The sequence below is a fragment of the Ursus maritimus genome, unplaced genomic scaffold, assembly GCF_017311325.1.
Source record: "Ursus maritimus isolate PB19 unplaced genomic scaffold, ASM1731132v1 scaffold_7, whole genome shotgun sequence".
In the NCBI taxonomy this organism is placed as follows: Eukaryota; Metazoa; Chordata; class Mammalia; order Carnivora; family Ursidae; genus Ursus; species Ursus maritimus.
The window spans coordinates 25003315-25029427 of record NW_024426885.1 but is presented as its reverse complement, the minus strand read 5'-3'; the positions used below and the strand labels follow the sequence as shown (position 1 = coordinate 25029427).

General features: G+C 56.1%; 1 protein-coding gene across 1 annotated transcript in view; it reads right to left on the bottom strand.

Annotated features, from left to right (window-relative positions):
- SH3PXD2A (SH3 and PX domains 2A) overlaps nt 1-26113 on the bottom strand; it is a 223737-nt gene that overhangs the window by 60818 nt on the left and 136806 nt on the right. The window contains exon 6 of the mRNA XM_040624340.1: nt 15722-15750. Within this exon, the coding sequence (XP_040480274.1) occupies nt 15722-15750 (29 nt within the window). The remainder of the gene's footprint in view (nt 1-15721; nt 15751-26113) is intronic.

Below are 26113 nucleotides of genomic sequence, written 5' to 3'. Positions count from 1 at the left end.
CCCCCCCCCCCCCCCCCCGTGACATAACCAAGGGCCCTACAGAGCAGGGTCGGGGCAGTGGAAAGTGAGGGGCGCCAGACTGGGAATCTGCACAACTGGTTTGGCTGAAAACCAGCTCTGTGACCTGGGGCAAGTGGCTCAACTTCTCTGAGCCTCCATGCTCACATCCCTAAAATCCAGCATTTGCACCTAGCAACAGCCAAGGCCCCGTGTGATGTTCTAACTCTCCCAGCAGAAACCTGCTAGTCTCCATAACGCAAGTGCTCCACAGCTGAAATGAATCTTTCTAGAGAAATAGACCACCTTTCTTTCCAGGGAAAACCACTTAAACACATGCTCAATATATGGAAACTCAAGTGAAAAAAAAAAAGCAATTAATTCAAGAGGCACAGAGGGCAGAGAACTGAGGCAAGAATTCTTTTAAAATCTCGTTTCTTTTGCTTACCCTGCCACTCAGCTGCCTGATCCTGGGGCATTTAGCCCTTTCTCTGGGCCTCTTTCCTTCTGTACAATGGGGATAAAAATACTTACCTCCTCTTCTTTGTAGGAGTGCAATGGCCTAATGCCTGTGGAAGGTTTTGGAGGGGGAGGAACGAGGCCCCTGGGACAGAGAGAGGGAGTGGGTGATGGGGACAAGCTAGTGACTGCAGCAGTGTGTGCTGGGAGGCAGGAGGCGTGGAGAGGCCCCTCCCTTGGCCTTCCCACAGCACGCCCATCCCCCCTGCACAGAGAGATGAGCCAGAATCCAGGCTCTGAGAAAACCAGGTGCCTGCAGCTCCTGGCCAAATACGGTGACCGAGGATACTTCTGAGATGCTGAACCTGCTTCTTGTCAGGTCCAGGTGATTATGAGAAATCACATAACAGTCGCACAGGTGCCCCTGACTTGAAGGAACCCCCAAACAAGAGACACCCAAATACTACGTAAAAACACACCTGGACAGAGCGAAGTTCGCAAAGGGACTGGTTCCTAATATGGTTTCTTTTAACCTTGAGTAACTCCAGAGCAGTGAAAAGTGGGTTCGATTTGCCCAAATCTAGTCTCAAACCATGCTTCCAGGAATCCTTCCCTGGTGTAAAGCAGGTCCCACCCATTCAAGCTAATAAATCCAGAGTGGGCTGCGAGCCCAGGTGGAAGAGACAGGAGAACAGCCAGCAGCACAAACTCCTCGGAGAACGAAAGCCAAGCAAGAGCTCAGGAGACCAAGGGCAGGGTCACTCACCTCACCGGCCTCCACAGCTCAAGCCCGGGGCGGGGAGGGGGAGGGGGCCTGGGAGGGGAGGAGAAGCAGGGACCCTGCCAGGGGCCCCGAATGGAATGAACACCCCCGTCTTTTCCGCGTCCTTCCATTTTTCCAGATCTCAGTGTCCTTGAGCCCTCAAGACCTCCCCCTCCTTGGGAATTCTATTGTTCTTCCTTCACTGCAGCGTGGAACGGGGTTCTGGAGAGCTGCTGGAGCCTAGTCTTTCCTCCCCTTTGATACAACTAAACTTTGCCCAGGGCTAGATTTCTTGGGTTTCCTATAGGTTCCGCGTTTCTTTTCCTTTTTTCACTAAGCCACGGGGAAACGCAGCCTCTGCTTTCAGGCCATTGGTGAACTACGGGCTGCGAGCTGCGCACTGATCGCTCTGCCAGTTACCGGCTGTAGCAGGAGGGGCTGGCTTGGCCAGAGTGGAGCGCGGCCCCTGTCACCGGCGTGAAGGAGCTCCGATCTTTAGAGCAGCCCTCCAGGGCTAACAGTCCTTCGCAAAGAATAGCTCCTTTACAAAGAAGTCAGAGTTCGGTCTACGTGATATATTCACTTGAGGGGGCCGCAAATAGGTCCAGAAAAAGCATGGCACGAATTAAGATGGCTAAGAATGAAAACAAGCAATAATTCAAACATGGATTCCAATCCGAAGCCACACGGGTGCGAGTTGGGTAGCGTGAACGATGGTGAGGCGTGCGCGCTCCCAGCTCCCACTGACAGTCAACTCCATGCATCTGATCCAGGGTGAGCGGCAGCCTCCAGCTCATCAGAAATACTGAGGGCATGAAAAAAAAAATCATACTCCTGGATCGCAGCAGTGAGGGGTTAATGTGGCAGCTCAGACCCCTGGCCCTGCCTCCTACTCTCACAGCCTCCAAAGCGGGGCTTGCTTCAGGTGCATGTGACCCAGGCTGTCCCCACAGGGCCCCACGCTGAGAAGGGCCCTGTGCTCAGTTTAATGCTCTTCTGTCCCTCATCTGAAATCTTGAATCATTTATGAACAAGAGGCCCCATAATTATGTAGCTGGTCCTGCCTAGGGCCTGAGGTTTCAGGGCCACAGAACTCTGAGCTGAATAAACAGAAGTACTCAAGAATAAATTGAGTAGGGCTGGATTTCTGATGCGTATCATCTTGAAGACAGAAGGCAAATCCTAAGTGGGAAGACCGGCCATTTTCTGTCTCCAGGTCCCGTCCCCACCAAAATCTCTGGCTTCTTGGGGGTATCCCAAAGGCTAGAAGGAGCATGCGGGGACTCAGGACCAGAGAGGGCAAGAAATTTGCCTAAGATCACACAGCAAGGGAGTGGCAGGGCTGGGGCTAGAAAAATTATACCAGTTCCCACTTCCTAACACTCATGCTAGGCGCTGCGCTCAACATTTTCTGAGCGCTAGTTTAATGCTTATAACAAGCTGTATTTTACAGATGCACAAAGTGAGGCTCTTCCCAAGGCCCAACAGTAAGACTCGAGCCAGACTTGAGCCCAGGCAGGCCGGCTGGCTGGGAATTGGGAACAAAGGGGCCTAAAATAGGGGACTTCATTCTCTGGATTCTCCCCTGCCATTGCCCAAGGGAGGCTCATTATTTCTGTTGGGCTTCCCTTTGTACATGCAGCCATGTTCCTACTCATTTTGCTCTCAATAAGAAGGGGTCTGCCTCCTTCCCCAGGAGCTGCCTTTCCCGGAATCCAGAGTCTGCGTGGGGGCAGCCCAACCCCGGGCAGGAATGTACTACTGACCCTCGGGCCACCGAGCTGTGCAGTCAGAGAACAGTCAGTTTCCCTGCTCAGGTGGGGAATGGGGTGGGGTGGGGGCTGGGGCTGTGCCTGGAGCCCTTCCATAGTCCCTCAGGGACTGGGTCCGAGGGCGCCCATCTAGGCCAGGGCCGGGGCGGCCAAGATAGCCCAGCACCAATGGGTGTGGGCAGAGGGGCCATGAATGCCTCCGGGAGCTTTGCGGCTGCCCAGAAGGGGCTGCCCTGCCAGAGGGTGGCAGGCAGATCTGCTGTTGAAAAGACCCAACGCATCCCGGTTAAAGACAGGTGCTGTGGTTAGTCAGAAGAGCCATGGGTGGGCAGAGGACAGAGGGGTGCCGGGTGGGGAGGCCAGCGGGGTTCCGAGCCCCACTCCCAGCAGCTGCTGCCTGACCCCACCGCAGCCCCTTGAGCTGGGTCTCCCTCTCAGTTCTCAGGTTCTCACCTCGCCCCACGCTGGGGCGGTGGTGTGCGGAAAAGAGACAAACTTAACACTGTTCCGAGTTCCAGGATCCCAGCCACCTCCCCACTCCCTGGGGTGGTCTGCCTTGGTGGTCCTCTCCCACTTACTGGGATATCCCCCTCCCATTCCCCCACCCACCAGCTCCCCCAGCCGAAGCCAGGATCTGTGAGGATGAGGCAGCAGCAGAAACAGGGGCCAGCGAAGCAGGATGAGGTGAGGAGCTGCTGGGTCCCCAGATCCCCAGCCCCCCAGGCCCCCATCCTATGGTCCGTCTGTCTCCCTGGCTCAGTCTCCACGATCGAGTGAGTGATGGAGATCAAGAGCAATGGACCCAGGACCAACATTCCCATCCCAGGGCTACAAACAGTGCAGCGTCTTGTTTTCTCCAGACTGGACTCTTGCGATCCGATTATTAGGGAATCAACTACCAGTAACTGAATGAGCATCTACGGCGTGCACAGCAGGGCGCCCCTGGCTATGACAAACTGACTCTCTACCATCTGTCTCCAAGCTTGGGGCCCAGGCGCTCCTGTCTGTGTCAGGGGTCACGGGGGTCTGGGAGGGAGGCAGTGTGGCTCCCTTACCCACTTGCCTGGCACCTCAAGTGCATCCTCACTTCCCCAGGGCTGCCCAGACCCAACCAGAGGGCAGGCGGAGGCCAGCACAGCAGGCTGCCTCAGGTGGGGCCTGGGGGGGGGGCGACGAAGCAGGGACAAGTCCCAAAGGCCTCATGTCTGTGATGAGACCCTCCCCTGGGGCAGGACTCACAACGCCTCGGCTGGTATCTGGGGGGACACTGCTATCAACTGGAACAGGACGCGGGTGGGGCTGAGGGGGCAGGGGCTAGGGGCAGAGTTCACTCCTGAACTGAGGCTGAGGCTGACCTGCTTTCCAAGGTCTACCGGCCTCGCTCATCTTGCCCTGTGCAGGATCTCTGTATTGTTCAGTGACCGTGCCAGCTGGCTCCAGTGCTGGCTAGCTCTGGAGTCCTAGCAAGTCAATGGCACATAGTAGGTGCTTAATCAAAATTTGTTGAGTCTCTCCAATCAGATCTGAAGTTCCTTCAGACTCTTAACCCTGCCAGCATCCTCACAGCACCCGAACATAGGAGGTGGTGTGCAATAAATCTTCAGTGGCTGATGGAAGGATGCATACTCATTACACTCTGTCCCAAGGGCCTTGTGGGGAAACTGAGGCCCGGCTTTCCCCACTGCCCTGGGATTCCTCTTGGCACCCCGGGCCCTGCATATTCTCTAGTCCAAGTTTTGCCCCTTGAGCCACATACAGGCCTTCTCAGGCCAGGATAAGACCCTGAGCCTCGCTTGTGCTGGGCAGACAGGCTCACGGAAAGGCCCCCCCAGGCCGAGCAGAACATCCCTGGAAGGCTCTGGTCCAGAATCTGCTGTAAAGCCCTTCAAAGAGATTATTTAAAAAATGTATCCATAACCAATATGGTCTACGGCAAGACGGATGCTGCAAGAAATGGGAGACTGAGCAAGAACAGGCTTATCTATGATGTCCCCTGGGAGCAAGGCTCAGCACGGCTGGGAGCAGCCCCCCATGGTGTGTGCCCACAACCCCTGGGCCTCTCCGCACCCCCATCCCTCTCTTGCTCTCCATGGGTCTGGACCAATCCCCTGAGCCCTCAGATGCCACGTAAACCGAGCAGTGTGAGTGTGCGTATGCGTGTGCGTGTCTGTGTGTGTCTGTGTGCCTGCCTGCGCACATCACTGCTTGGGAAATCCCCACATCTGGTTCACACGTGACCGAGCTATTCCCAGAAGGCACAACTGGGAGGGCCTGGAGGACAGCGGAGGGTCAGGAGTGTGTGAGCTCTCTGGGGAGCACAGAGTTAACCCTTTGGCACCAGAGCTCGGGATCTCTGGCTAATGCTGGGCTTCTCTCCCCACCAGGAGAAGCCAGGAGGGAGACTGGTGCCCTGAGGGCCCTGTCCTGGCTCATCACAGAAGGGTGGGAAAATGGTCTTCACCTGCAATATGAAAGGCCTGCTTCTTCCTCTGTCCTGTCAATGATGGTCAATCATCAACCACTGCAGAGACTCCCTGGCTGGAGAGTCCTTCTCCAACAGAGATCAGTCTGTTAATCAGACAATGAGCACCTCTGGGTGCTGGGCACCTGGCTAGGGCGAGCATGGCCCTGGAACTGTATGCTCCGCTCACAGGCAAGGACAGGGGTCCCCAGGAGACAGCTGGAAGCCAGAGGCCTCCTGATGGTAAGGAAAGGGTCAGAGGTGGCCCGTGGGACGAGTTCTCTCCAGCCCAGGAACACGGATTAATTTTATAATTAGAACTTTTTAAGCTTCAACGGTATGAGCGAGCGAGTGGCCATCCGTGACAGGGTCTCTGACTTAGCGCCACCCACTAGCTACTGCGGGGATATGGAGGACGAGCCTCAGCCCAGTGTAGAAGACGTGGCACCGCGAATGCTGAGACTGGCCAGATGTCCTCTGTACGGCCGCTCTCCCTCTTTTCCAGGCTGACTCATTTAAAAACCTCAGTGAACCGGGGTAGAAAGCCTTGCTCGGCACCCCCAGGCAGGGCTGTGTGCCTCCCACGTGCAGGCTCCTTTGCGCTCGGCCCCACCCCCACCACCGCACTTGGACGTTGTATTGTAACTGCTGTTGACTTTCCTATCTCCTCCACCCAACTGACAGTTCTGAGGACAGGGACCTCATCCTACCCATCTTGGTACCCCACTGCTTCCACGGCAAGGCCTGGCGGAGCGGGTGTGCGGATGTTCGCTGGAGAACTCCACGAGGCGGGCATGGCAGAGCCAGTGAGGTCAGCTACAGGTCTGGCAGGCACCAGCTGCTCCCAGAAGGGGAGTCTAGGACCAGCATCCCTTCCGAAACCGGCTTCCTATTGATTTGGCCTATAAGGGCAACCCCCCCCACTCTGCTGCCCTTGCCTGCCCCGGGGGAGAGCTGCCACAGTGTCCACGAAGCTTATACTTAGAGCAGAGAGAGCAACCAAGGTCATCAGTGAAGCTGAGGAAAAGGCCCTCTTCAGCACAACCCCATGGTCAAATGCGAGTGAGAGGTGGTGAAGGGTTCTTAGCACCACGGGGCTCTAGGGAGGGACGGTGCAGGGCAGGGAGCTGACAGACCACAAGAACTTGTCCTGTCCTGAAGGATCTGCCTCGAGGGTGTCCCGTCGGCATGTTTGCTCCCTTTCCCCCAGGGGGCCACTGCCAACGTACAAAGAGAGTCTTTGTTTGGCCTCTAGTCCCAAGTCCATCATCACAGCTTTATAAGGACCTCACCCTCCTGGCGGGGTCACTTACGCACCCAACCCTGACCCGGATCCAACACAAGGGGAAAGGCAGCCCCCACATTCCTGCGGGGTTTCCTCCAACACTGCACCCGTTAACCAAAAGCAGCGTTGGGGGAAGCATCGCGCAGAGGTGACGGCTCTTCCTTTTGAACACGGGGACGTGAAGGGACCTTGACATGGTCCAGTTTCCCGTACAAGACTCCAGTTCTAACCTTAACAAAAACATCTTCGTCCCAGCTGCCTGGGTCACGTGTGGCAATGACAAGATCCAGGGGGCAAAGCAGAAAGAGTCAGGGAAAAACGCTTTTTTTTTCCCCCTGCAAATGTCTAATTTTTACTGAAACTTTGGAAAATTTTTCTTTGCCTTCACATTTCAGAACTGACCAATTATATAAAAAGGCCGTGAGCCAACTAAGTTACACATGCCACATTTCTGTTTCTAAACAAAGTAACCCAAGATCAGAAAACGGCGCTAAAACAATAAGTAATGCACATTTCCCCCAAATCTTTGTTTTTCCACTGGCTTCATCATTACTGGAAATGCTGCCTCTTCTGTCACATGCCTATAAACCAAAAAGCTGAAGTGAGGAACACATTATTTTCTGGCCGAGGGCTGCGGTGGGAAGCATTTCTTTGCTGGACCACAATGTGGGTGATTCCCACCCCCAAGAAGACAACCTTGTGGAAAGAAAAGGCAGACGGAGTCTCGTCACTGCCTCCTATGAGGCCAGGAGGGAGGCCAGTGCTGGGGCAGGCTCCTGGGCCGTTGTCCAAGCCCAGACTGCTGGGCCAGTGCTCTGTCCTCCCACAGGTCCCCCTTCCCCTTGGTTGCCCATCCTCTCCCCCACTTGGGAGACAGCTGAGTGACCCTCAGGGCCAGCCCCGCCAATCCCCGCACTTCACGAGGGTGCCAGTCCTCGGGCAGCCTCACTGCCTGTCTGCCCCGAATACCACCATCAACCCACAAGGATGACCCATCTCAGATTCAACCCTGGCTTGATCTCAGAATCCCTGGAGAGCCCATCAGCACGAATTTCCAGGCCCCAGCCGCAGAAAGGCTGATTCAGCAGGTCTGGGCAGGGCCTGGGAACTTATACTTCAGTGAGCAGGCTGAGAGCACCTCCAGCCTTTTACCTGCTGTTCAATTCAGGACCATCTTCCTACTTTCCCAGCAGAGGAAGCTGGGAGACAGCAGCGAGGAGCGGAGAGAGGCTAAGCACACAGGGCCAAGGGCGGCCAGGCTAGCTGGGGGTGGGGCAGGGGATGCCAGGAGCCCTTGGCCTGCCTGCCTACCTGGGCTCCGTGTCCAGGCCAGTAGGGCACTGGGTCCATGCGGCCTTCGGCGGGGGGGAGGGGAGGCGGAGACACACACGTGAGCAGCGTGCTCCCTCTCTCCATCCTATCGCTGCCACATGGGCTGCCTGCGGAGCTGCCAGATCAATCAGCCTCCTTTCATTTCCAATTAGTTGACTTTGAACTTCGGGGGTGACATCAGGCTGAGGACCCAAAGCCACGAAAATAAGAATTGTTTAAACGCCAGCCCCGGTGAGATGTGCCAGAAGGCAATGCCTTCACGAGACACGTTCACTCTTGGAACGGGCCGTTGGAGGGGCCAGGAATGTCTTGGCCGTGTTCGCCAAGCAGCCGGGGCCTTTCTCACTGAGGATGGGTGGCTCGGGTAGACAAGAAAGCCTTGGAAATTGCTTTGAAAAGTCTTGCTGATCGATCGTCTCCAAAGCTCCCTTTCCAGACTCACCCCTTGTCATCCCCTCTCCCAGACCTCCCTCCACTCCCACCGGGCTGAACACCTCTCCTTACTTCAAATTCCTCACCCTGATTTCAGCCTCTGAGTCCTCGCTCACGCCTGGCCCTCCCACCGGGCAGCTGCCCACCCCTCTGCTCATCCCCAGCCTCCCCCATCTTGCCTAGCCCTGTCCCCTTCTGGTTGACTCCCACAGCTTGGAGATCGCAACCTATCCTGTCTTGCATTCGTTAATGAGTCCCTGACAATATCCTGCTTTCTTCAGTTGAACCGGGAGCTCTATGGGGCCAGGGATAGCAATCACTTAAGAGAAATGAGAGCCTCAAGGAGAGCTGCCCTTTGGAGGGGAGTGAAAGTGGCTGCTGTCTGCTGTGTCTCTGTCCCCCTCCTCCTGTGGCTGGTGAACAGGTCAGGCCTGGGGCCAGGATAGGGCCTGGCTCTGCTCTTTGCCCTACGGGGGGCTTCATCTTGGGGGAGGACAGCCCCAGAGGCCTTAAAGACCCACTTTCTCTGCATTGTAATGGCCCCACTCACACCTCTGCCTAGCTCCATGGCCTGGTGGCAGTGTGACCAGCAGGAGACCAGCTCTGCCCACTCCCACCTGGGATAGGTGGAGCCCCTCTCTTAAGGGCTTCCCCTACAGGAGGAGGGTAGACAAACTTTTTATAGTAGCCAGTCCTTATGGGCTTTAAGCAAATCCACACTCTACCTTCTCCTGTCTGATTGAGAGGGCTCGCTTCTTGGAGGAGGGCAAATAGCAAAGCCAGGATCTCTCCTGCTTGAGAGCTGGATACCTATGGGACTGCCTCCTATTCATAATAAAAATGGCTTAACCCTTAGCGAGCATTTACTGTGCCAGGCAGGGTCCTGGAGTTAACATTTCATAGGTAGTAACTCGTATTCAAGCCTCAAACAACCTGATGAATCATCATTCCCATTTCACAGACAAGGAAACTGAGGCAAGGAAGTTAAGGACTCGCCTAAGACCACACAGCTGGCAAGGCTGGGACATGAAACCAAGCACTCTGGCTCCAGAATCTGGGTCCTTAACTCTACGAACGACTCCGCAGTGGCTGGGTCTAGTTTCTATCTCCTCTGAGACAGGCCTTGGGCTTGGAAAATGAAAATAAATGCTTCAAGCAGGTCTTTAAACTCATGGACCAAAGGTAAGACCAACTTCTCCCCTCCTTCCAGAATCTATCAATACTGAAACTGTAACAGTGGCAGCGGCTATCATTGGGAGCTCGCTCTGTGCCAGATCCTTACATTTAATGAGACAGATACTATTTTTACCCCCATTTTCCATAAGGGGGCATGAGGGTCAGAGGTTAGGCAACCTGCCAGTCACAGAGCAAACACACAGTAGAGCTGGGCTTCCAACCCTGTCTGTCTGATGCCAAAACCTGAACTCTTATCTTCAAGCAACATGCTTCTGTGCCCACCACAGAACACAGATCTCATTAACTCCGTCCAGTAATGCAGATTTTATGATCAGTAAAATGGAAGTCGGACTGAACTCACCAATTTTCCAAGGAAAAGTATAAAGTAAACAGGATTTCAGGAGGAACATCAACACTTGCCCCAAAGAACAAACTTGCAACACTCTTGAGTAACCTCATTTGCGTTTAAACGAACCGCAGCTCCTCACAGGACTGCTGGATGGGATGGGGCATTGGGCCCTCTGCCTGGCAACAAGCCAGGGCCAAGAGGAAACCGCAGGATCCGTGGCCGCCTGCCCCCCCTGGCGGCGAAACTCGGAACTCCACAGCCGGACTGGGGAGTAGCGCAGCTTCCCGAAATGGGAGTGCGGCCTTGGGTCTTCAGGTCTGAAGAGCGCCCTCCGCTCTGGGGAGCCTGCTTCAGCCCCCTCTCAGCTCGTCGAGGAAGCAGCACCACTGGCAACAGGGCCTCCCTTCCACCAGTTTCGAAGCCCCCTCACTGCCTCACCTCCTGGGACCCTCTGCACTTGGCAGCAGGCGGCTGCTCTGACAGCTCCATTTTACAGGTGTTTCAGGTGTCAGCCTGGCTAGGCTACAGTTCCCAGTTACCGCACCACTCACTACTCTAGGTGTTGCTGTGGAAGGTATTCTGCAAATGTGACAAAGTCCATAATTAGTTTATTTTGAGTAAGATTATTCTAGCTACTTTGCAGGGGGTGGGTGCTGAGTCGATCAGCTGGAAGGACTGGAGGGCAGAGCCGAGGCTTCATGGGGTAGGAAATTTCACCTGCAGACTATGCAGCTGGCCTCCCCTTGGACCTCGGACTTGCAAAGCCAGTCCTCACCATCGCCAATTCCTTGTAAGAAATCTCTTGATGCATAGCTCCCCCTGGTTCTGTTTCTCTAGTTGAGCCCCGACCAATACAACAGAACAGTGAGGCAGCTGAGCTCAGCTGGAGGGGTCTGCCCAAGGTCACATGATTGGCAAGCGGGGCTGAATGCCACTCCCCAGCACCCACAGCAACCGCTCTCAGCTTGCACCCAATCATTGAAACCCAGCAATGCTGATGGCAGCTCGCCCTCCATTGCTGCTGGAATTCTAATGACCTCTCACCTATCTCCTCTCCTGGTCCACCTCCACTCACCAGTCAGAAGAATCTGAGATCTAAGTCAGATCATGCCCCCGACCCCGACCCCCGAATCCCTTAGTGGCTCTTCATCTCACTCACAGTGAAAGTCAAAATCCTTGAAATGGCCTGCAAAGCCCTACATGGTAGAGCTGGGGTTCTGTGCTGCTTCCCCCACCCCTAGCTACCTCTCTGCTCTCACTTCCTACCACCTTTCCCTCCACTGTTCTCCACCGCAGTCACAAACCTCCCTGCCATGCCTTGAGCAGGCCAGCATGCTCCCACCCCAGGGCCTTTGCACTGTTTATGCCTTTGGCCCGGACAACTCTTCCTCAGGTACCCATGTCACTTCCTTGCTTCCCCCTAACAGGACATTCTTACATATATACAGTTCATCACCCTAGCAGACTGCAAACTTCTTGAGGACAGAAAGACCCATCCCTGTAACCACAACACCCAACACAGTACCTGGCCTACAGCCGCTGGTGCTCAGTAAGGTCAGCTGAAGTCTCTGGTCTCCAAACAAGCCATGCTCGGTCCTGCTGTCCCACCTTTGCCCAAGTGCTGCCCCTTGATCACCAAAGTCGCCTGTTCTCTGCCCCCAACCAGCAAAATTGCTCCTCTTCCCAGAGAATGTCCCCTGATTTGAGGCTGCAGGGAGCTCTCTGTCCTGACCTGCAGTCTCATCCATGCACGTGCGAGCTCCTTGACCCACTTGCTCATGCAGCCAGCACGAGGGGACCCCTGCAGCAAGGTCTTCCCTCTCAAGGTGGTGGGGCACGGATCATACCCAAGAACACCCACAAGACAGAGTGTGGTCAGTGATGTGCACAGTGAGGGGAGGAGGCAGCTACACACTGGAGAAACGGGGCTTCTCCGAGGTGACAATTAAGCTTCCATGTAAGAGGGGGCAGCTGTGTGAAAAGATCAGAGAACGAGCTTGTTGTGTTTCAGGAACGGAAGGTGAGTGGTACGACAGAGTGGGGGGGCGAGGGGGCATGTTGGGGGGTGGGCAGGCAGAAGAGGGTAGAGCCTGGGGCGGGACAGCAGGCGAGGGGCTAAACCACACAGGGCTCTGTAAACCGGATTAAAGAGCTTATTCTGGGTGGGATGGGGCAATTTAAGCAGAAAAGCATGTGATTTGATACTTGCTTTGAAGAGCTCACCCTAGCTGTGGTGTGGAGAACAATGTGGAGGGGCAAGGGTGGGAGCAGACAGACCCAGAAGGAGACAGGTCTTCCTGAAGAGAAGGGAGCTTCCAACGCGTCGTGATGGCGGAGGTCGGGTCGGCAGGGGACAGAAAGGGAGGGGTCAAGGGCCACTTCTTAATGCAGGGCCGGAGCCACAGCACGGATGGTGGGTGGGATGGGGAAAATGCGGGGAGGAGCAAGTTCAGCGGAGGGAAGGAAGGAGCAGAGAGAAGTCTGAGGCTACACTGCCTGCCAGTTTCAAGGTCACTGGTCCTGCCTCTTCCAAGAGGCTGTAAGCTGCCTGAGAACTTTCTTGCTGTTGACTCCACCTTCCCCAGGCCTGGCTTCAAGTCTTGGATCTGCACTCAATAAGAGGCCACTCCGAGGAGGAGGAACTGGGGCTTTGGGGACTGCTATGTGGAAAGTGATGACCAGGGAACCGCAACCATGTTCTCCGCGCGCACTGCTGGCTGCAGGGACTCTGGGAAGCTCCGTGAACGTCATTACCGAGCAGGCTGGAGCCCTGATCATGGACTCCGATCCTCACTTTGCCATGGACTGGGGACGGCCACCCTCTCAGAGCCTCAGTGTCTCATCAGTAAAATGGGAATCCCACCACCCATATGCAATGAGCCTCTGGGCAGCAAATGAGAAAACATGTCAATTTGCCAACCCCTAGGGGATGCTCGATAAATAATAGGAGCTAGCACTTTGGGAGAACTTTCTAGGTTGTAGGCAGTGTTCTAAGCATGCTTACATATATTAGTTTGTACAATCTTCATTATAACCATATGAGGTGTGTATTAGTCAGTGTTCTCCAGAGAAACAGAACAGGATGTGTATATATATAGAGAGAAAGAGATTTATTTTAAGGAATTGGCACACGTGATTATGAGGGCTTGGTGAGCCTAAATCTGATGGGATAGGATGGTAGGCTGGAGACTCGGGGAAGAGTTGCAGTTCAAGTCCAAAGGCAGTCTGGTAGCAGGATTCCTTCTTTTGCGGGGAGGTGGGGGGGAGGTCAGCCTTTGTTCTATTAAACTCTTCAACTGATTGGATGAGGCCAACCTATATTATGGAGGGTAATCTGCTTGACTCGAAGTCCTGTGATTTACATGTTCATCTCATCCAAAAACTGCCTTGACAGAAACATCCAGAACAACGCTTCACCAAGTATCTAAATACTGTGTCCCACCACTGATGCATAAAATTAACCACTACAAGGTGGGTGTGAATATCACCCCAATTTACAGAAGAGCGGACAGACACGAAGAGGGCAAGAAATCTGCCCAAGGTCTCCGAGGAGAAAAGCAAGACTCGATATTGCTGCTGTCTGGCTCCAGAGCTTGCACTTTTAACCATGACACTAAGTGGCCATTATCATAGGCCAACGTAAATTAAATTTCTCTCTCCATCCTTTTCCTGGCCTGAGAGTGGAAGGCAGAGAAACCGGGGGCGGCTTTCCCTGGGGGAAGCAGCCTGGGTGGGGCCCTGCCTAATTTAGGAAGCAGGACAGAACCTGAGCCTTGAAGATGGGGGGTAGGGGGACCTGAGAGGTTATCTGGTCCAGCCCTTGACTTTGTAGAGGGGAAACTAAGGCCCAGAGTAGAGAAGATACTCACTCAAGATCCCAGGGCTTCAGAAAATACTGATGATGACAAACTTATACTTGTATAGTAGTTATTCTGTCCTAGGGGCTATTCCACATGAACTTATTTATACTGCTACTTGTGAGGCAGATACTATTGTCACCTTTGTAGAAAATGAGGAAACTGAGGCAGAGTTTAGAAACTTGCCTAAGGCACAGCCAGTACACTCTACCTCTGAGGCCTAGGCAAGGTTCTTGGGTGGGGGTGGAGGGGTGCTGTGACAGAACACAATCCCAAGTGTGCCCCTCCTTCCCAGTTCTCCCTCCCGGGGCTCTGACTGCAAGTGACAGCTGGGGCCCATATGCAATATACAATTCCTCAGGTTCCTAATGCAGCCTCCCCCTCCTGTTCACACAGGAAATACCCTTCTGCAACAGTGGGTGGGCAGGCCTCAGACGCCCCCTGCCCAGCTGCCAGGCACGTGCACACACACGTCTCCTCCCACACTAGACACCTCCCAAACAGGGAGGCAAACACACATGAACACAGACTCTAACCGGATACATCCCAACACTGGCACACACACTCAACACCTGTCTGCCCTCAACGGCATACAACCACGAAGACCCACACAGGTCCACACACAACCCCACCCACACACACGCCCCCCAGTACATAAACCAAGGCACAACTTTCCTGGTCCCAATAAACATGTAAGCAAGCACCTGTACACACAAAACATACCAACCCGTAAAAGAAACACACACGACATACCATTACACCTGTCCCAATTCACATTCCATCCCTCATACATGGGCACACACACCTCTACTGATCCACAGATCAGTGCACTTCAACAGATTTCTCCCCTCGGGAGCCAGTAACGTGAGCCACGTGTTTATACATACTCCCACATCCCTGGAGGGCCAGAACCCCCAGATGGCTGCTGGTCCCATAACTCACCACCCCCATAAATATGGCCAACACAGATCGCTCCAGTCTGCCGCCCTCCCCCCTGCCCCCAGCCGCCAGACACACAGCCCTAACTCCTCATCCTCCCCATGAACTATGCGTCACCCACACCCAGGCACCCAGGCGTGTGCAGAACCCCGCCTCCCCCACCCGGAGAGAATCCTTCTCTGACCCCAGCCGACATCGCCCAGCACACAGCGTCTGAAGACTTGCCCCGCCTCTCTCCCTGTCCCCACCCCCTTCGCAAACTCCGGGTGGACCCCGGCACCTGTCAGGCCAATGCCAGGGCGATTGGCCCCCTCGCATCCCGGCCCCTGCTGCCACCACGTAGAGCCCCCATCCCCGTACCAATGAGAAAGCGCTCAGAGCTGGGGAAAAAGAAGGTTTGCGTTGCAGGCTTTAAAAACTCACAGCCACTCAAGTAGGACCCCCTTTTCAATCCAGGATCTCACCTTCTCACCGGGAAAACCCTGCGTCTCTGTTAACCCTCTCATCACCGCCGCACCACCGGAAGGACCCAAGAAGTCACAGCAGCCCAGCCATAGGCACCGCAGCCCGCGGTTGGCGGGGGGGCGGGAGGGGGGAGTAGGATCCGCTGCCAGCGTTGCGGGGGCCCTTCACGAGACACCCCCACACCCTCCCATGCACCCACCCGCATTCCCACGGGGAGAGCCCGGGGAGAGGGGCTCGGTGGGAGAAGAAGGTGTGAGTATCAGAGAGCTTAGGGGCCATGGGCTGGGGAGGGGACACCTGAAGGGAGCACCGCCCCTCGGGACCACGGGTGGCCGGCAAGGACAAGTCCGCAGAAAGTCCTCTGAAGATCGGGGAGGCGTGAGAGCGAAGCGAGAGGGGAGGTTGGAGGAAAAAACGCCCAGAGGCTCCCTTACCTGATTTCCTCTTGGAACTGCCATAGTCCCTGAAAAAGAAGCAACAACAGACAGACATGGTTAGGGCCAGGCAGGGCGCGGGGCTGCTTGGCTGCGGCTGCGGGGCGCCCACCGGCCGGCAGCGGTCGGTCCCCGGCACCACTGCTCATGTGATCCTAGCGGCCCGCGAGCCGCGCGCTCCGCAGCCGCACGCACTGCGCGCCGCGCCCGCCCGCGGGTCCCCCCGCCAGCCCGGCCCCGGGCGCGAGCCGCCGGCCCCGCCCCGCCCCGCCCGCTGCCCGCACCCCTGACCCCGCCCCGGCCGGCCCGACGGGAAGGAGGGGCTCGGTGGGCACCTTCCAGGTCCTCAGCCGGTGGGGGAGGGCGGGGCAGGTCTCACACACTTCGTGAATAGGGAAACTGAGGCCCCGGGCGCCCACTCCCCTCCCCTGCAGCGCTTCCCTTCCCAATTCTTTGCTTGCTCATGCCCACTCAGACTTCCAGTCACGACTGAAATGTCACCTCCTCAGCGCGTCTTCCCCAACATCGTCCCCATCTCCTCCACTCCTCGGCATAATTGCAGATTTGTGTGATCCTTTGATTAAAGTCTGCCCCTGCCCTAGACCCCAGGCTCCCTGAGGTCACACTGTGGCTTGACTCCTCCCATTACTTCCCCTGGGCCTGGTGTAGGTGTGGATACATATTGACTGTAGGCTGAATATTGAACAGATATGTCTTTCACCTAAAGGCTCAGGCTGGGAAACGGGATTCAGCAGCGGTGAGGGAGGGCACAGCACAACGCAAGGGTAACTGCGAGGCTAGGAATAGTAAGAACGGAGGTTGAGCTTCTGAGTGAGTACTGGCTTCAAATGTCGTTAATGGCAATAACTCAACACCTCCCAGCCTCCCTTAAGCTGCCCTGGACTACCCCAGGCTGGGGCCTGCCCGGCCCTGAAGCAAGGAATTAACCCAGGCTCAGATCAGGCTATTGCCCAAACACTGCCCTGGTTCCTGCCTTTGGCCCCTCCCACCACGCTTCCATTCACCAGTCCTCCGGAGTCACAGGCCTCTGAAATGCTGAAGGTTCCTTGAGTGCTCAGGAGAGGCTGGCTGGGGATCTAGAGGAAATGCCTTTATTTTCCCTGGGGGATCAAAGAAAATGCCAATTGCTGGACTTCGGTCTAAGTGAACTGGCCAGCTAGGTCAGCCAGTGGAGGAAGGAACAGCAGGTTAATAAGAAAGGGAGTCAACCTCATGGAGACTCCCCGAGATTCTGATTCTGGAGGTCTAGGGGGGTAGCCTGAGCTTCTGGGGAGTTAAGCACCAAAGTGATTTGCTTGCACAGCCAAGGGTGAGGGGTTCCGACTCTCCTAGGCTCCTAAGTTTTCTTAAGTTTGGGCTCAGACTCCAGTGATTCAGAAAGCTGGGGCTGAGGCCCAGGAACCTGCATTTCTGATACCTTCCCCCTACCTGCCCATCCTAGTTTGAGAACTCCCTTAGTGTTCCATGCTTCTTTCAGTCTTCACATCACACTAAGAGGAAGGTCCTATCACCCCCACTTTACATATGAAGAGAGAGGGTCAGCTGCTGCCCAAGGCCATCCAACCCAGGAAAGAGCAGCGGTACCTACACCCACCTGCAAGAACAGCAGCGGCAGGCTGGATGGGGTGGGGGGGGGGACCTGCTAAATCTGTTGCTTCCAAAAGGAGTTAGGAAGGTGGGGAATTCCCATTCGCCCCCCCAACCCCAACCTGGCAATCCAGGCATGCTCATGTCCCTAGGACGGAAGGGAAGACCAGGAGAGACTGTGTCGCGGAGTGCCTGGCTGGGCTCCTTGAAGCTCAGCTGTGGGGAGAATTCTCAGTGAGGAGAGGAGAGCATTAGACGGTGGCTATGTCCTGCCCAGCCGACTTGCCACTTCCGGGGAGGAACTCATTTCTCAGGTTTTTTTGCCAAGTGAGGGAGGCCTGGGAAAGGAGCTGTCTCTCCCCGTCCCGCTATGTTCCTGCTGGCCCTGCAGGAGAAGTCCTCAGGACCAGTGACGACCCCAGCCTGCTGGCTGCCAGTGGTCCAGGAAGGGGTGGCTTCCTCATAGTGCCAGAGCCACCTTCCTCCTCTCTCATTTGTGCAGCTGCCCGCTGCCCAGGATTCGCTTTGAGCTTGTCAACAGCACCATGAAGAGAGGCAGGCAGGTCATTATCGGGTGACAGCGGAGCACACTGAGGCTTGGGAGTGGGAGAGGGGCATAATTCCCAGGGGCTGAGTGCCTCCTCTGTGCCGTGCCCAGGTCAGCAATCCTCAGCTTGGTTATTCAACAGGATCATCTGGGGAGCTGGTTACAAATTCAGACGTAGAGCCCCACCAGCCAACCACACTGTCTGCATCTCTGCCAAGTGCTGGCAGAGAACTCCACCCCTTCACTACAACCCTGACAGGTAGGCAGGAGTGGTACGAGGGGGCGCTGCAGTCCCTGTACCATCGTCTCCATCAGGACCCCGGCCGACCCTAAGAAACATTTCTGCTTCGTAAGAACGATGTGCTTGCAGTGCCAAAGATGTTTCCAGACAGATATCATCCCCCTCCCCCCACCCCTGCCGGCCTGTCCTTTAACCGAAGTTATTATAAGCCCCTCCCATCTGGACCCCCTGCCGGAGGTGTGGCTTCCACGGTTTACAGGTGAGGAGGGCAAAGCTTAGAAAAGCTGACAACTTGTTCAAGGTCACACGATGAGTAAGGGCGAGACTGGGATTGGGCACCGAGAACCCAGGCCTTGCCCTGGTGCTCAAATCCTCACATGCCGGTGCAAGGGAGGGGAGTCCGACCCTGAGAAGCACCCAGGTCAATGGAATGGAGGCTCCCTGGCAGTGGGGGTGGCCAGGCTGTCACGGAATAGCGGGAGTGGCCGGCACAGGAATCCTTCACAGGGCACCTGGCCTCCAGCCCAAGCAGACATGGCCCTAATAGGAAACCTCTTGCAGGTTTCTGGTGGGGCACCTTTGAGCAAAGCCGTTCTGTATTTTCAGCCGCTGAGCATGCTGAGAAGCAGCTGAGGTATCCAGTGGCTGGGACTCCCCCATCCCTCACGTATCAGGGCATGGGGGGTGGCGAGGCAGGGCCTGCCCACCTCCAGCTGCCCTGCAGTCAGTCCTGGCCTGGGCAGGACTGCAGGCCCTTCTGCTGGGGTTCAGCTCCCTAACAACTCAAGATCCCCTCCCACACTTCTCCTCCTTGCTCCAGTTCTTGCCCCCAGTGGGTGCTGATAGCCCCCACCCTGCCGGTGATTCCACTCGGGTAGGTCACAGTCTAGCCTCCTTCCAACTTGCTGCTGAATCACTATATTGCAGGGAGCCACAGGAAGCAGAAGGGGAGGGGAAGGCCACTCTCCCTCTAGTGCCGCCAGAAGCTAATGTAATTGCAAAGGCTCCCGGGCGGTATCCCGACCGGCTTCCATCAGGCCACTCAGCCTTCTCTGCAACTGGTACTGAGGATGACTAAGAGCCCAGGTACAGTGACCCGGCCCTTCCAGGCAGACTGGGACAGTAGGCCAGCCTCTGGTCCACAGGTCTGGTCCGGCTGGGGAGAGAGGGGTGGAGTTCCTCCAGCACAGCACCGTACCCCTCCCTTATCTCCACAGGGACTCCTGAGGCCTCTCCCATCCCCTCCCCCACAATCTCGGGATAGAAACAGTTCATCTCCTGGCCCTGCCTCAAGGATGAAGGGGACGGGTTCCTGAAGCAGACAGAGGCCAGTTCAGCCCTCTGCTACTTGCTAGCTGAGTGGCCATCTTGAGCCTCTGTTTCCCTTTCTGCAGAATGGGGATAATAACAATACCTTAAGATTTAGGCAAGATGAAATGTACAGTATGGGTAAAAGGGCTTGCGTAGTGCCAGGCCCAGAAAATGCCATAAAAATTGTCTTTGTTATTTGTCTTTCACATCTGGAACTGACCCCACCTCAGTTGCTACCCAAACGACAAAGGCCTGTTTAAACTTGGACCTCACCATGATGCTGGCAGCACAGTACCAAGCTGGGGCAAGTCCAGCCCCATTTGTAGAGTTCTGGGTTTTTACAGACACAAAACAGGCCCTGCTCTCTGCCAAGCATGGTCCACCCAGGAAGAGCCCATTTCTACACACTGAATGTCCAAACAGGGCCCATCTGGCCACAACCACATTTTCAGGGAGACAATGACCCCTTGGAATTGGCATGCCTGGCTCACTTATCGGGTGCCTTTAACCTTCCAGAGTGGCCTACTCTCTGAGCCCCAAGCCACAAGACGGCACCCAGGTGGGTCAGCTGATTTTCTTCCCCCTTTTTTTCACTTTAATTCCCTTGGTGAGACATGCTGCTCTCCTTCTGCGAGCATTCTAGTGAAGGGGCTGGGTACTGGAAACAGCGAAGAGCACAAGGTCGGAGGCAGGGGGCAGGAAAGTCAATAATTCCTACCTGCTGGTCACCTATCTTTGCACACGCCTTCTGCTCTCGGCCCTCTCCTGAGAGTTCCTGGCACGCATGTGACCTTCAGTGCTCTGAAACAGGCAGGGGTGGTGGTGACCCCTTTTATGAATGGGAAGACTGAGCTCCCGACAGCTTCCCTGGTTTGCCCGGCCTCCCGAAGCTGAAGGGACATTCCTGAGGGGGAACTTTCCACCCTGAAGCCCACCGGGGAGCCGGCTGCGAAAAGGGCGTGCTCCAGCAGCAGGGGCAGGCTCTTGCTGGGGAAAGGAGGTGGCTGTCCTGCCAGTCAGGGATCCCGGGGTGGGAGAGCCGCAGAGGGTGTGGCCAGGCCAGCTCTGTGGAAGGATGCTGAGTCCCTGCCAGGTGGAACTCTGAGTCCTCTGCTGCCACCCCCCGCCCCCCATCAGAGAGTGCCCTGGCAGAGGACAACACACATGCGGGCAACTTCCAGCCTGATGTTCTCACCCTCCTGTCTGCTGGCTGACATTGGCCACTCGGCCCAGGACGCCCATCTGCAGGGCCGGCTGATGCTTGAAACTGCTCAAGAGGCCTGCTGGCTGGCCAGACGGCTGGCTGTGGGTGACCTTGAGAGCCCAGTGGTCTCTCAGGGGACCTGGGTGGGGCCTGGACTACGGGGGCTGGAGTGAGGGTATGCAGCCTCGGCCAGGGCAGGGACACGGAGCCCTTGAGATGCGGAACAATGATCTTGACTGCCATTATCCGCCACTAAGCATGTTTTCAGCTCCTGCCGCAGGCTGCTCGTGAAGGCCTGTGCAGGGGCAGGAGAAATAGGACCTGCTCTGGCCTGTGAGTTTAGGGTCAAGTTGGGGGAATAGAACTAACCAGCACAGTGAGAAACCTAACATTCTGAGACATTCCAGGAGGCACAGGAGTGGTTACATTCCAAGTGCAGAAAAAAGAGAGATCCCGGGGCCGCAAAATATCTTAAGACAGGCTTCCAGGAGCAGTAGGCTTTGAGCTGAACCTTGAAGGATCAGGGGTATTTAAATCCACGGAGAGTAGAGGGTGGAAGGCTCTAGAACAGGAACAAGCAGCTCCGAACAGAAGGCGTTGAACCTGGGAGGGCGGGTAAGCAGATGATGGACAGGCAGGGAAAAGCCAGGCTGGCGGAGGTGGGGGAGAAGGTGTGGGGGGTGGTTGATGTCCCTCCGTGAAATCCAGAAGATTTCCGAGTCAGGGAGGGACGTGGTCAGAGTGTGACTGGAGGAAGAGTTTTGTTAGGAGGTGAGGCAGATGGTGAGGGGGCGGGACGGGAGAGAGCTAATGCCAAGTCTGGCACTGACATCTACAGACCCCCGGTTCTGGGCCCAGCTCTGCCCCAGAGGCTGGTGCACCTGGGCAAGCCGCTTCAAACTAACCCCTTTCAAATGACAAGCTGTGACCCCTTGGTGAGTTCTGAAACCAACTTAGCATGTCCCAATAAGCATTTTAAAAAGATAGACGAGACAGTGGCGTCCGTCATGGTGAGGTCAGTATTGCCTTGTGAAACATGTTTCAGATGTCCACCTGTTTACTTATCTGTCTGTACTGGGTTGTGATGAGAAATTTGTTACTGTGGCAGAAAAATTTTTAAAAACACCGACCAGTGAACGCTCAGGGCCTCACGTGAGGGTATCCCAGGTGCCCTCTCAGCCTGTTAATTCTCTGTGGAACCGGTCCAGTGGGGCAGAGCATGCTGGTCCAGAAGCTGAGGGAGGGGGGTCTGAGCAAAGGAGCTTCAGGTCAGGAGAGGTCGGGAGAAGGCTGGGGGATTTTCCCACCCCGCTTAGCCCCTTGTTGGCTCTCTGTTCTGGCTTTTCAGAGCCTTTGCACGGAATGGTCCTGTGGGGCAGCGACCTCCAGGGAAGACAGACAGAGGGGCCATGAATGCTGTTCTTTGCCCCCATTTGTGCCCTGATGTAAACTGTGGCACTGAGGGCCCTTGTGTCCAACAAGAATCTGTCCTTTCTCCACAGGATGTGTTTTCCAGGATCCTGAGAATGGGCCCCATTGTGGCCATGTGGACAGTCCAGAGAGGCCGGAATTCCTACCCTGGGCGAGAAAGCTGAATTCCTGGGGAGGGAAAGGGTCTCCGGCCCCCCCAGGCTGAGTCCCAGAGAGGCCCATGCCAGGGCTATGGCACACACCCCAGAAACCTCCCAGGCCTTGTGCTTATCTGCCGAACATCCCAGAGCGTCTCTGCCGCTGCTCCATCCACAGCAAAAAGACAAAGCCCTGTCTGTCTGTCTCCTCTGACTGGACTCACCAGTCTGGGCAAAGGCCCTGCGCGTGCTGCCAGCCCGGGGACGGCTCCACTGTGCCCAGGCCTCAGAGCAGAGGGTTAAGAGTGTGTGTGGGGTGGAGCCTGGTTCAGCCACTTGCCACTTTGTGACACAGGCAAATTACTTAACCTGTCTGGACCTTCAGTTGTCAGAGGGAGATAGAACTATCCTGCCTTTGTGGTGGGGATGACCTGAGATCATGTGCAAAGCTCACATGTGTCAAGAACCCTGGCCAAGAGCCTGGCTTCACAGCAGCGGCTCTACTGAGTGCGGATGGCGGCCAGGATATAGGAATTGCTAGCTGGCCCATCCTCGCGGGTATGGACTTCATAAGGATCTGGCCCCATCGCCCAGGGGGCCAGCTCGGGACCCTGAAAACAACGGGCCTGGGTTTCCACTTGTGTGCATGCCAAGAAGTCCCACCTTGACGGTGACTGACCAGCAGTCTGTGGGGGAGGGGGAAGCTGGGGTGCAGGCACAGAGCTGGTCTCCTAGAGGGAGACGAGGCTGCTTAGCTCTCTGGCCGCAGAGGCTGCCTGAGCTCCTGCCCTCTATGCTGCCTGGCCTTGGGTCTCCCTGGACTTCTGGAAGGGGCAGTGACAAAATGCTGTGCTGGGGTTCAGTTGCAAAGTGTCTGGAGAGAAGGGCGGAGAGGGTCTTCCATGTGTGTAGGCCTTCCCGGTCTCTCTCCAAGTACATTTGTCTGTCTGTCTGTCCACCGACCCACCCATGTCTTAACTGAGGGGCTGCTGAGACCCAACTCAGTCTTGTGTCTGAGCAGAAGGGTGGTGGGGAAGACAGTTCTGCCCTCACAGAGCACACTGTCTAGTTGGGAGTGACAAGACAAACACACAGGAAGAGAAAACATACAGTCACTTTGTGATCTGATATCCCAGTCAAAAGGATTTGTTGTATAGGAATTTCCTGGGAAGGGGAGGTCAGAGCGGTCCAGGGCAGTTGGAAGGGCCGTCTAGAAGAGGGGGCTCTAGGGCTACCCTTGAAAGATGAATACTAGAAAGAGTAGAGGCAGGAAGGAGGTTTGGGGTGGAAGGGGTGAGATGAGCAAAGGGGCAGGGGCAGGAACAGATACGGGATCTTGTGTGTGCGTGTGTGCGTGTGTGTGCGTGTGCATGCATTGGCGTGTGCTCATGTGTGCTAGGAGCAGAGGGTGAGGAGACCTCAGGGAGGCTGTCTGCCTCAGGCGGGGGCAGGGAGGACCTGCAGCTGGGGCCGGACTCCAGTGAAGACACATGGCTGAGACTTTAGAAGACACTTGGTGGGAGAAACCCAGGGGTGATGTGTGTAACAAAAGGTTTTCCCCAGGAAGGCGGCAGCGCCAGCCCCGTGACCTAGAGTCTGGTTTCCACCTGGTTCTGCTTTTCCCTGGGTAGCCCGTGGCATGGGCACTTGTTTCAGGGGACAGAGAAGACCGCTTCGCTCCCCCCATCACAGAGGCCCCTTTTGCAGAAGTGTGCCTGGTGTGTGTGTGTGTGTGTGTGTGTGTGGTACACACTGGGGCCTCAATGCTAGCAGACCTCCGGGTTGGCCCTTGGTTGCAGGCCGCTTGCTCCCCAGCCCTGGCCTAACTTCAGGCTGGGCCAAGGGCTCTCTGCTTCCCATGGACACCCAGGAGCCTGTCCAAGGCCCATCCGCGCTTACTCCCACCTTAGCGTCCGTGGGCAAGAACGCCTGCAGCAGGGCCCCAGGCTTCTCCCGGCTCTAGCTCCCAGCACCACCCAGGAGGGCCTCGGCTCTTGGGGCTCCCACGGTGGCCTCTTACAGCGAGAGATTCTCCCGGCTCTAGCTCCCAGCACCACCCAGGAGGGCCTCGGCTCTTGGGGCTCCCACGGTGGCCTCTTACAGCGAGAGAACCGCGCGTCTCCCAGCCTTTCTCGAACTCCACATCACAAACACGCAAGCACTGGGCACCTGGACAGGCCAGGCCCCTTGACACCTCCTTGCTGTTGTTTCTGAGGCAGGTGCTTTAGGCCCATTTTACAGGGGAGGCTCAGACAGGTTAAGTAACTGCCCGGAGCCACACAGCGAGCAGTGGGGAAGCAGGGCTGTTTGGGCTTGTGGCCTCCTCACGTGCCCTCCCACCCTTTCCAGTGTTTCACGTCATTCCAGCTCAAAAAGCTCATTCTGATTCTGACCCCCCCATGGCACTGAGTGTCCCAGTTCTGTCCCCGACACCTAGTGCTGCCCCACCTCGAGCTGCCCAATAGAATGGTGATCACCGACAGACATGGCCTCCACCTACACTGGCCAATCTGGCAGCCACTGCCATTGTGTCTGTCCAGCACTTGAGACGTGGCTAGTATGACCCAAGAACTGAATTCTTAATCTGACTTAATAAAAATTATAATTTAGATAGCCACAGTGCATTGCCTGGTGCATTGGACGGTGCGGCCTAGACCACTGAGCCGAACGTGTCTAGTGCGGGAGATGTAAGTGTGCGGCGGCCTGGCTTCAAATCCCAGTGCTGCCAGATCATTCGAGGGTCTCTGTCTTCGTGTCCACTCTGTGAAGTGAAGAGAGTAGCACCTGCCTAACTGGATTGCTGGGGGACGAAAGAAGCCGGTGCCTGTGCAGCAGCCGGTGTGGGGCAGGCCGCACGAAGGCAAGAATGCCCGAGCCCCCCGCACCCCGGTCACAGGGCCCTGCACCCCGGTCACGGGGCCCTGCACAGGCGCCGTGGCTCGGGGTGGGGAAGGAGCAGCTTGGGAAGGATGTGGCCTGGCTGCTCCTAGGGGGGTGGGCCACCGAGCCGCAGGCGCCGGGAATGCAGGACGAAGGGCTCTGGGCCCGGGGAACTTGGATGCTCCGGGCCAACCTGGGCCCACGGTAGGCTGGGCGCTTCCCAAGGGCACTGCCTCCACTACCGCCTCCCTGAGCAGCACGTGAGACAGGGGGTCGACCCAGGAGTCTCGAAAGATACCAAACAGGCCGCCCAGCGTGGGGGGTGGGCACAAGACCGGGGTTCCAGGTTCAACTCTATCTGAACCAGAGCATGACCTGGGGGATGGCACTCTCTCTGTGCCTTGGTCTCCTTTTTCTTTCTTTCTTTCTTTCTTTCTTTCTTTCTTTCTTTCTTTCTTTCTTTCTTTTCTTTCTAAGATTTTATTTATTTTCTTTCTTCCTTCTTTCCTTTCCCTTTCTTTCTTTCTTTCTTTCTTTCTTTCTTTCTTTCTTTCTTTCTTTTTCTTTCTTTCTAAGATTTTATTTATTTGAGACAGAGAGAGAGAATGAGCAATGCGGAGGGGCAGAGGGAGAGAGAGAGAGAGAGAAGCAGACTCCCTGCTGAGCAGGAAGCCTGATGTGGGGCTTGATCCCAGGACCTGGAGATCATGACCTGAGCCGAAGGCAGACGCTTAGCTTAACCGACTGAGCCACCCAGGCGCCCCTGTGCCTTGGTCTCCTTGACTGAAAGACTCAAGGACTGGGCCCCTCTTAATTAGCTCCAGGCCCCAGAGAGGCCCACACACCACGTGCCACAGGAGGGGCCAGCCGGGAGCCCTGGATACCAGCGTCCTGCTCCAGCCCTCCTACCAGCACAGCCTGTGCTCTCTCCTCTGGGTCAGCCCTGGGCCACCACCTTCATCCTCTGCTGTGTTTCAGGCCAAGAAGTCCTCTGTGGCCTGGAGCAGGCCTGAGCCCTTGGCCCCCAAGGCAT